We start from the raw sequence: 12,263 nt of genomic DNA, 5'->3' as shown, positions 1-12,263 counted from the left end.
GGAAATAACCTGTATCCAATGTTTTTAAGTCTTTGAGGCACCCCTGGAAACGACGGTTCTCAATAAAGGGAGGGTGGTCCATAAGGACAATTTTAAAGAAAAACACTACAATGTCACTCATAAAATTAATTTTATTCAAATATTTTCTTTCGTTCTCTTGCTTTAGGATAAAGCTTGTGACTTTTATTCTGGAATTTTTCATGGCGACCGCTTTTGAAATAAATAACTGTTAACACGCAGTCTACATACCAGTAATAGATGAAGATTCCACAATCTGGAATAATTTTGGACACCACTCCACAAATATTACTTCATACGACCTCGAAACGAAGGCTACAATTGAATTTTTTACACAAGACCACCCAATATCCTGAATATTTAAAAGTTAATGTTAGGAGCATTAACATGCTAGACTTACGCTAGCGCGTAAAGACATTTATACTATTTCCAAATTAAATCAAGCCACAATGGAGCTAGGTCTCTATGATCCTATCAGTATTTTAATAAATTAGAAAGCCATAAGCAAAAGAACAAGGGAAGTATGAATCAAAGCAATAATCCAATTTACTTTAACAGGAGACATAACTAGACATGTTCTAATAAGCTATCATAACAAATATTAAAACGGAATAATCGACACAGGTTCCTCTATGAAAATCATAAAGGAAAATTTTGCAGACATAGAGGAAGAAGAAGATTTGACAGTACACACTATAAAAGGCCAATTAAATTAAAGAAGAGTATTATTAGTAGAGTAGACTTCACTACTTGGATATGTCCGTCCGTACATAAATTCGATATCCACAAATGTTCCGATACTTATGATTTCCTATTAGGTCGAAAATATCCCGAAGAAACGAAAGCCAAAACTGATTATGAGAAAGGAAACTATAACTTTAGGTTCAAGAACCTAAAGGTTCATTTATGAAAAAAGAAGGACAAGACCGTATCTAGAAAATGCCTTGACCCAAAACAAATGGACGAATCTGCACCAGTGGAGAAATTCTATCCGAAATAGCAAAATGATAAGATCGCACCTGCAAAGTGCCTTAACAGAAGTGCCTTCAACAGAAGGAGGAGACCGCATCAGCAAAATGCCTCACTCGAAAAGAAAACATGACACTGTTGAAAATGATGTAAAGCACTTTGAACACAAGTACCTTGCCGACAATATAGTCAGCTTCGCGATAAATAATAAATTACGCGAATGTAACGAGTACGACTCGAGGTCCTACATGAAGGTCTTGACATTCAGTACAAAGAAGAAGAAAATTGTACCTTCCCAACATGTAATTCCATTGCAAAAATAGCTTTTTTATCGAAACATGGGCACTACGAATATACACGCATGCCCTTTGGTCTGAAAATTTACATGAAAAAAACATTTCAGAGATGTATGAACAATCTTTTGGAAGATTTAATATAGAAAGATTGTTTAGTATACCTGGATGACATTATAATTTATTGCACTTCATTGGAGTAACACATTCTGTCTCTAAGAAAAGACTTTGGAAAACTAAGGATGCAAATTTAAAATTGCAGCTAGACAAATGTAAGTTCATAAAGAAGGAACCTGAATTCCTGGGACACATTGTAACCACAAATGGCATCAAACCCAATACAAATAAAACTAACGCAATTCCGAATTTTTCATTACCTAAGACACCAAAACAAATCAAATCATTTTTGGGATTATGTGGATTATGTTAACTTTGCCTTTGTCTTTAGTTTAAGACATAAAAGACATAAAGACATAAAGACATATGCAGTAATCGATACCAAATGTATAGACTTGATCTATCTGATCGATCTTGATCTATCCAGATTTCTCAAAGCCATTTTCTTTGACAACTGATGCAAATAATTTAGCTATTGGTGTTGTGTTATCTCAAAATCATAAACCCATCTGTTATGCCAGCAGAACGCTGAATGAGCATGAGACTAATTTTGACACAATCGAGAAAGAATTGTTAGCTATTGTCTGGGCAAAGAAATATTTTAGGTAATATTTGTTTGGTAGACCATTTAAAATACTAAGTGATCACAAACCTTAAGTATGGCTTAATAATATTAAAGAGCCAAACGTAAATTTACATAGATGGAAAATAAAATTTAATGAGTTTGATTACAAAATTAAATATCTTCCGGGCAAAGAAAATCATGTAGCGGATGCCCTTTTCTGCACAATAATTGAAGAAGCCATGCTTGGTGAAGTCGCAGATAGTGCAAACGCAAAGGCCACAGCGCGAGCTTTATAATCTAAATTACAAATCAATAACTGAAAGACCACTTAATTTCTTCTATAGACAACTATAATTAGAAAAGGGAAACAGCGATACAACCAATGTGTCATTATTTTCAGAAGTTAAAAATGAAAATAATTTACAAAGAAATGGCAGCTGAATTCGCTAAGAACATCATTAAGGAATATTTGTGCACTAAGAACAGCGCAATTTGCTTTCCTAATAACGAAGACGGATTTTACAGAGGGCATACACCGAAATCATAACAGTTTCATTAAATTGTTAAGCTAATTGATATCTTAATCTACGCCGAATTTAAAGACCTAATACTGAAAAGGCATAAGGAAGTTGTGCATCCAGACATAGACAAAACCATTAACTTGTTTAAAAGAAATACTATTTCCCAGATAGCCAAAAATTACTCCAGAACATCATTAATGAGTTTGAAATTTATAATATAAATATATATTATATAATTATATAATATATATAATATATAATATATATTATTATTATATAATAATCAATAATATAATAATATAATATAATAATATAATATAATCAATGATATATAATGAAACAACTCCGGAGATATTCAATGTAGAAGAAAATTACGTGATAGACTTCTATATATAGTAACCAAATATAGTTGAGGTGAAAAGTAGAGATTGGTTAGAGGAAAAGAGGGCCATAACAAAAATATTTAATGACATGGGAAAACAACAGGGGATGAGAGAGGATAAGGAATCAGCCTTTATGTGCATAGCTTTGCAGAATTGGTTAAGATCTGAGGGCACATATCTGTCACTGCAAGTAAAAAGGATGTGTCCGATATAGAGAGGTTTCATAAGACCGTAAAAAAATATACATTTCTGACAAAAAAAATGTTTTCAAAAGTTTGGGCATGGCAGTGATAAAACTAATTTGAGAAATCAATATAAACAATCAAGGACAGGATTCTTCTAGTACTCAGAGTACCAAAATTTCCGAGTGTATGAATTAGATCAGCAATGTGAGTTTGAGCCATTGGATATATTCAACAATTTTCAGACAATCCAGCCTCCGAAATAACACCACAACAATAAAAACAAAAATTGAGAATAAATTAGAGAATAAAGTCTTATTTATTTTTAGTCTTATTTATACATCCTCAAATAGAATATAATTTCAAATAATTATACTAAAATTAATAAAATACTGTAATATAACTGAAAATAGTAATCAACCCTTTTTGAATATAATAGATGATAAAGATATATTCATTCCAAACAAACTGACCACCAATGATATTCGAAACGACCATTTAAATTATGAAAAAAAAAAATTAACTTTATTATTTAATGGCGAAATATTTTTATATTCCTGACCTTCCACCAACCTGTCGACAATCCTAAATATATCATAATTGCCTCCACCAACACCGAAAAGACAATCTCCCAATTTTCATGCTTTGCCGTCCATCGTGCCTTAAAAATGATCTCTAAAAACATCGTGTCAATTTCGAACCTCAGAAACGGAAATTTACTAATGCTAGTTAAAACCCAAGCCGATGCCGATAAATTCATTAACACCACCTTCATGAGGCCCTTAATTTGGTAAAAGGGACTGTTTATGCCCCATATCTCTGCGACATCCCCGAAAATGAAATTGTCAATGAACTTAAGTCACAAAAAGTGACTGACGTGTAAAAATTTATGAAATCTTACGATGGTGCGTCCAATCCTAGTTGAGTTATCCTATTGACCTTCGAACTATATAATCTCACATCGAAATCTCTTGGCACTCTGTTAAAGTTCGCGAGTATACACCAAACCCTATGCGTTGCAAGTCTTGCCAATTGCTCGGCCAAACTGCATTGCAATAATTTTCCCCGCTGCTCTGATTGCTCGCTTCCACCATACACTCCAACTAAATGCACAAAAATCAACTGTGCCAATTGTTCTGCTGAGCATTCGGCATCTTTCCGACAATGCCCAAAGTACCAAGAACAAAAGGAAAGGAAAGGAAAGGAAAGGAAAGGAAAAAAGGAAAGGAATTAAGACCGTTAAAAATTGCACTATGCGTGAAGCGAAAACAATATTCAAGACAACATCACACACTCCGGTTATCACCGCTTCATAGCCAAAACAACACATCAATGCAGCGATAACGCAAACCAAAACAAAAATGACAAAATTATTAACGCGTCCATCGACGTAGCCCCGAATAACTCCCGCTCTCATTCCCCTTCCCCAACTATATCAAAAAATTCATGCAGAACATGATACAAACAGCCCATCAACATCTTCTATTCAAAATAAATCAACATTGCATAAAAATATTTTAAATACCCAAAAACCGAACAATGAACCTTCCGACGAATCTATGAGCGATTCATAATTTCGTCATCCCCGAATTACCTCATATCTAATAAAATAATATAAAATAATAAAATAATTCAAAATAAATCAACATTGCATAAAAATATTTTAAATACCCAAAAACCGAACAATGAACCTTCCGACGAATCTATGAGCGATTCATAATTTCTTCATCCCCGAATTACCTCATATCTAATAAAATAATATCCGCCTTATCTTCCCGCTCATGTCCATTACACTAGTTCAATAGAATATGAATGGTTACCTTAACAATTACCACAAGCTACAACTCTTGATTATCGATACCAACCCGGATGTTATTTGTCTGCAGAAAACTCATCTTAATGCTTCCCTAACGAATATTGCTTCCCCTAAGCAATTTACTGGATATTTCTATAACTTCATTTCTAATACCTATGCCAAGCAAGGTGTCAGCATACTCGTCCGTAAAGACATTCCACACAGACCTATAACAATAAATGATAGTACATGCTCTTTAGGTATTGAAATCCTAGCTCTACCCAATATCTGTATTTTTAATACATACATACCTCCATCCCAATTCGTTGCAGCAAGCGAAATTCTTAATATCGTATATGTTGGTGATTTCAATGCCTGGAGTCCAATTTGGAGTCCCCCTCATATAACTCTAAAGGGCATCAAATTGAAGAAGTCATAAACAATTCAATCTTAACTGTTCCACTCACAACTCTTTCACGTCTATTGATCTTACATTTGCCTCCGCATCACTGCTTCCTTTCTGTACGTGGTCCGTAAAAGACTCCCTGTATGGGAGTGATCACTATCCCTTAATTACAGATATCTATTCGCGAATAAATAGTAAAACCCTACCCCCACCACCAAAATTTAAGATGGTTAAAGCCGATTGGGATCTGTACCAATTTTCAATTTTCCTACAACCAACGACTTAAATCTGTTCGCTGCCAAAATAATAAAAGGTATTAAAGCGGCAGCCAATGTAGCAATTCCGCAAACCAAACCATCTCTACGTCCGAGAAGCGTTGCTTGGTGGAGCCAAACGCTCCAAGATCTTAGGCAACAAAAGCAATCCCTTTGGCATGCATACAAACAAACTCGAAGCACCGCTGCTCTGATCTACAGAAAATGCAATGCCCTATTCAAGTACAGATCAAAATTAGCTAAAAGGGGATCCTTCGAAAAATTCACAGGAACATAAGCCCCCAAGCATCTACAAAGAAGACTTGGGCCGACCTAAATCACCTAATAGGTAACTCCTCGAATTCCCTCAGAACTATGAATTATAAAAATGTAGAGCTACATCACTCTGTAGACATTGGCGATGCTTTTGGGGACTTTTGTTCGGACTATTCTAATACAAGACCCTTAAAGTAAAATTCCTGTCTCAGGAATACAATCCCACTAAACTGTCCGCTGCAGCTGTAGACCTCGACTGCAACTGCACTATTAGTGAGCTTGAAAAACACCCGATTTTGACCGTATTTCCTATCCAATGTTTAAGCAGCTACCTTCCGAAGCCAATTAGAAATGTATAACACAATGCTCGCTCGGGGCTCCTACTCCCATGCGTGGAAATCCGCAATTATTATACCAATTCTAAAACCTAAATAGCCAACACACGAAATTACACCTCTTAGACCTATTTCCCTACTTCCTTGTTTAAGCAAAACACTTGAAAAAATGTTAGCCAAAAAGCTTATGTGATTTATTTCTAAACTTATCAGCCCCCACCAAACTGCATTTAAACAACAGCATAGCACTCTTGATTTGCTATTGCAGCTCCACCATTATGCATCTGACGCCATTTCTACCAAAAATCATGTCACCATACTGGCACATGATTTTGAAAGGGCGTTCGATCGCGTAGGGGCGCATACAGTATTGGATTAACTTTCCCGGTGGGGAATAGGTTAAAAGACCTTCAACTTGACGAAGGCTTTCATGATCAATCGCTCAATCCGAGTCAGAGTAAACAACACCCTATCCGAATTCTATTCCCTCCACAATGGCATCCCCCAAGGATCTCCTCTCTCTGTGATATTGTTCATGATTGTTCTTTAATAACATTATTCTAAGATATAAACGAATTAAACTCTCAATATACGCAGACGATGCCATAATTTTTAGCAACTGTAAGAACACTACTACACTAAATAATAAGTTTAAAGAAATGCTGAACGAAATTCAAATCTGGGGCAACACTTCCGGTGCAACCCTCGCTATAAACAAATGTAAAATTTTCAATATCCGTAAAAAACGCTGTACATACCCACAATTAGCTTTTAATAACATAGATATAGAACGCGTTCCTTCCCTTAAAATCCTCGGCATAATAATCGAGAAGACTATTAGGCTCCATCTAATTTAATGAAAATCCTGCCTCCCTATCACGCTGCCGTTAGGTGCAGCATTGGTGCATTCCCAACGACCCCAACTAAATACTTATTGGCTGAAGCAGGACTACCAAACATTAAAGACAGAGTCGTCCAAACAACCTTCAAACTAATACCAAAACTCATGTGCTCAACGAACTCTATCCTTCACAAAGACTTTCAAATTGCCTTGAAACATCGTCGGTAATTCAAAATCCAATCTCCGATACGTAGATGCATACAATTTATGAAGAGTTACAACATTGAAACACCCTATCGTTGGAATAAAGTCATCAAGTCGCCCCCTTGGAAATTACGTTCCACGGCCATCGACACTACACTTCACGATTTTCAAAAATCTGGGACTCTGGTCACCACTGGTTAACCACTGCACTATGGTCCAGAATTCGTTTTTTTGTCATTAGTTCAAATTTTTTGTGTCAATATTTCGTCCTTTATCAATTATTTTCGAAAAGAAAATTGATCAAATAAATAAAAAACAAAACTGACGGAAAGCTTTACTAAAGCTTTTAATGAGCTTTTAGGGGTGCAGTGTTAAACAGCTGATTGAGAGAAGGCAATTCCCGCCAAATTATTTGCTTACTTTTGCACGTGGTACGATTGTTAATAAATTATAGTAAAATATGGAAAATAAAAGCCAAGGTATGTTGTTTTTAACGTATGTATGTAGTTAATATATGTGTAGTTGTACTGTTTTTGTGTTGTGTAACATTCAATTTATGTGTATTTTAATAGAAAATTCTAACGTATCCCCTGGCTTCGTGGAGTATAACTAATTTTCTGACAAAAGTTAAAAACGTCAGTTTGTACCTTTAACTATTGTTTTTGACGGTAAAGTAATTTCTTTTGCCCATTTTTGCTCGTTTTCTAAGAATTTGATTATATACATAGGCAAGTTCGAATTCAAACATAGCGACCTCCAGGACATTTGGAGGCGTAACAATCGGCAAATAAGTTATGTTTCAGATTACGTTTATTCCGCAATCAACAACAATAATCTGGAATCAAAAAAATCGTTTTAGCTAAACAACCAAACAAAACTACGATAAATTGTAGCACATCGTTGTTGGTAACCGGTTCGTAACTGAGCACTTCTATACCAGTTAGTTTGCTTGAGATTTCATTCTTCAGGTTGCTTTATAAATACAAATATTTAATATATTTAAATTATATTAAGAAAATATATTAGTTAATTTTGTGCAGATGCGGTGTTCTTTTGGGGGATCCGAAAAAAATGAAATAAAAAAATAAATCATTTCATTTCATAAATCATGACACTAAAAAAACAAGAGAGAATGCTATAGCAATGCAAGAGAGAATGCTATATATTGCTATAGGAGAAAACAATAATAAAATGAAAAAAATATTTAAAATGTTTTAAAAGGTGTGGGCGTGTTTGGGTGGCAACATCGTTTAACAAACTTGCACTGGGTCTACATATGTCTCTGGAAGATGCTTGATTAATCTCAATATTTTAGCTTTTATAATTCCTGAGATCGAGGCGTTCATACGGACATGCCCTGGTCGCTAGGCAATTGATCCTTATCGAAAACGCTTCCTTCTACCAGTTACAAAAAGCCGGCACATTTGCATTTTGTTAAATATTTTTTTCGTTTCTATAATAAGGAAAATCATTTTCGTTTGTTGGAAATAAGCCGTTTCAATTTTTCTACTATCTTTCTTAGTTTAACAAGAACTAGAAACTCAATTCGTAAATGTCAAAAATAAGCTGCTAGCTAATGTACATATGTATGTAATTACCGTCTGACGTGTTTTTACAAAAGGTACAAAAGCAATTTATAGTAACAAGATGTACATACAAATAGGTGTATTATACAATATGGATTAATTATAATTGATCTAATAATTGAACAGAAAAAATTGAGTGGATTAACTATTCTCTTACCAGAATTTCTTAAAACTGAGGATACATTTTGAAATAGATGTTGTCGTTCTTCAACAGGGACGTTTAAAACTCTGCCTGGTAAATCTCGCAAAGCTGCAGATAACTAGAGAAATGAAAGGGTAATCAGTTGTTTCACAAATATTTCAAAATATGAACCTGATCGTCCACCATATTTTAAAACGTGTATTTTACTGAATTAGAAATACATATATATGTGGCCGCGGTACCCTCAACAGTAGAACCAAAAGAGAAATAAAAATATGTATTAAAAGTGGAACGTTGGTAATAGAACACTACTGCCTGCATATTTTGCGGAATTTCTATCTAACAATAACCAAATCACACCATTCACATCTAAGCGAAATGACAATTAGTGAAATACGAAATCACTACCTATTTCCATTTTATTCGTACTTGTATAAGCATATGTATAACAGAATAAATTCCGACCAAATAAGCTGTAAATATAATTGGATATATAGTATTGTGTTGATTGGCAACCAACTGAGTTCACAAGAGTCCATATAAAAACAAGATTAAATGCTATAGTCTAGTTCCCCGACTATCAGATATCCGTGGGCGTAAGAATTTTGTGCGGCTTGTGGGCGTTAGAGTGGGCGTGGCAAAATGTTTTCGTAAAACTAATAAAACTTAACAATATATATAAAAAAATGAAAAAATATCGCAACATTTTTCAAAGTGTTTATGGGCGTTAGGGTGGGCGAGACAACATTTGGAAACAAGCTTGCGCTGCGTATACATGTCTCTGGCACTTTCATGCTTAATCTCAACATTCTAGCTTTTGTAGTTCCTGAGACCGAGACGTTCATACGGACATGGCCAGGTCGACTCGGCTATTGATCCTGATCATGAAAAATCTTTATATGGTCGGAAACGTTTCCTTCTGCCTGTTACATACTTTTCAACGAATCTAGTATACCCTTTCCACTCTACGAGTAACGGATAAAATAAGACAAATAACTAACAATACAATAACAATAAAAACATTGGGGGAAACAATACTGAAAACATACTTAACAAAAATCTAATGAAACGTTAAGTAAAAATAACTTCAACTACATCTAAAGAAAAAACAGTCTTTCCAATATTCTGAATAAAGTGAAAAAAATTCTTAAAATTATAACAAATTCAAAAAAGACCCTTGGCGGAAATTGAGGAGAGACTGAGGAAGAATTTAAAACGGAAACCGTTCTAAAATAAATATCTGTAGGAAAAGCTTTCTTTATTCATCATCATATTATCAAATACAAAGGAACATTTGGAAAAATTTTAGCCTTAGGGATCTAAAACATAATATTCAACATATCATGTAAGTAAACTTCTCGTGAAAATTATTCTAAGTTTGGTTTTCTTAAAACTAAGAAAAAATGCTATAAGATATTTAGATTAATCAAAGAGATATATTGAAAAGAATTATTGAAAAAAATTTTTATTAGTCCCATTATTTAAAAACCTTACCGAGAATTATAATTTATAATTTAATTTATAAATATAATTTAATATAATTATAATTTAATTTATAATTTTGATCTTTAAAGGAAAAAATCTATGTCAATTCCTAGATAAAACAGTATTCTCACAGTTGAGAAAAAATATGTCAGATTTAGATCGTAGCGAGGATGGAAACTGGCAGTGGAGGAAGAAAATACCGAAGAATCAGATGAGAAACTACTAAGAACCTACAAGAAATTTCATATAACAAGGGCTTCAGCCCGTCAGTAGAGAATATCTATAGATCAGTGGAAACAGATTTTTGAGATATGTGATCTTTCCGAGCAGATAAATGGGTTGAGGGTTACATCCCCTACCATAGAGGTGTATGAACAAAGTTCCATAACAGAAGACAATGCGATGAACCATTAAACATCGTAAAGTCTTTCTCTCATGGTGACAGGCGGCTAATGCCGCTTGCACGGTCTTAAAGGCGTTTAAGGGTAGCACAAGGCACTCGCAAGCGATAGCAATAATCCAAAATAAAGTGTGGAGACGCGGCCTTAGCCTCTTTTAATACTGTTAACTCTTTAATAGAGTTAACTTGTCATATATGCCAGCTGCATTGGTACTCGCGCAGGCTTATGATAGGTGCGCTTACGCCGCAAGCCTGGCTAAGCACAAAATCGAATAAGAAAGGTCTTCAAAAGCCGGCAGACAGCCCAGCCAGAAATTTGGTAGCGGACAAAAAAGTTCGTATTACGACCAAGCTGGGCACGATACAAGTTTTAAATTTAGAGACTCTGGTAGTTCCAAGAAACGACCAGTTTTCCAAAGAAATTAACATTATGTTCCAGAGAACGTAGATCGGACTTCCCGCTCTAGGCTGCAAACAAACACTAAAAAAATACATGACAAGGCCTCATCCAAATTAAACTTTTTCAAACAAAACGGATAAGAATAAACTTCAGATCTCGAGTGCTGTAATTTAGGCCTATGCTACCGTACATACTCCGTACGATAGCAGGACCTAATATGAAGAACTATAAACACTATTCATGCCCTAATGGGGCTAACAGATATTATGGCCGTGGAAAAAGCCTTCATGGTAACCTCGAGCCACGAATAAACACTCGTAAAACAAAAGTGGTTCAAAAAATTTTTTTATTTTAAATTGTTTAAAGGAATTTAATGGAATAGTTTGGCTGGACTTCCTGAGGGAATTCAATTTAATGATCAGCAAAAGGGCCGGGGCATTCCCAGACCCCATTCAAACCCTACCTTACAATATAAATACGATCGCTACTATCCGCTCTGATGGGGAACACGTATTTTTGTAAAGATTACTATAGCACATGACAGCGGCACTGAGACCCTACAATTTGCGAAATACAAAGATGTCAGCTTTAAACGTCGAGGACATGCCCATCGCGGTAAGAAATGAATTCAATTTAATGATTAGCAAAAAGGACGTCTAGCAAACGGCATCAAAATCACGTTCTCCTTTCAACAAAGCCGTGTGGGTTGCCGATATAAAAGGCAACAATGAAGATACCCGACTCTATTTAATTGCCTGTTCGTAATGATAAATACTATCTAATTAGCGTGGTAAATAGTCTAATAGATTAACGAAATGAAAAGTGCCAAAGCCTTCTTTTACTCCGGCCGAGTCCCAATCCTCACCTCTTTCGAATACTTAGAGGTTTCATAAGCCCACCTATCCAATAGTCGTTCAGTCCCCCAAGTCCCCATATATTCAGAACCCCATGTTATTCAAGTTACCCTATCGTGGAATCATTCTAGCTTTTCTAGAATTGAATCATTCAATCAATCGTACGTAGCTCAATCAGAATCACGTTTCTTCAGATATCATTAATAGTAATGGGATCAAACCAACAACCGATCGCGT

General features: G+C 35.0%; 1 protein-coding gene across 2 annotated transcripts in view; it reads right to left on the bottom strand.

Annotated features, from left to right (window-relative positions):
* The window catches only part of LOC26526330 (eIF-2-alpha kinase activator GCN1), a 28,348-nt gene extending 19,151 nt beyond the window's left edge, over positions 1-9,197 (bottom strand). For both annotated transcript variants that reach the window (XM_026983579.1, XM_015160004.2), the window contains exons 1-2: positions 9,059-9,197; positions 8,903-9,005 (exon numbers count right to left, since the gene is read on the bottom strand). In XM_026983579.1, coding sequence (XP_026839380.1) covers positions 8,903-9,005; positions 9,059-9,073 — 118 coding nt within the window. In that variant the 5' untranslated portion in view covers positions 9,074-9,197. The remainder of the gene's footprint in view (positions 1-8,902; positions 9,006-9,058) is intronic.
* Between the last annotated feature and the right edge of the window lie 3,066 nt (positions 9,198-12,263).

This window comes from Drosophila erecta, unplaced genomic scaffold (genome assembly GCF_003286155.1).
Source record: "Drosophila erecta strain 14021-0224.00,06,07 unplaced genomic scaffold, DereRS2 tig00000389-arrow-arrow-pilon, whole genome shotgun sequence".
In the NCBI taxonomy this organism is placed as follows: domain Eukaryota; kingdom Metazoa; phylum Arthropoda; class Insecta; order Diptera; family Drosophilidae; genus Drosophila; species Drosophila erecta.
This window is presented reverse-complemented; position numbering and strand designations above follow the sequence as displayed.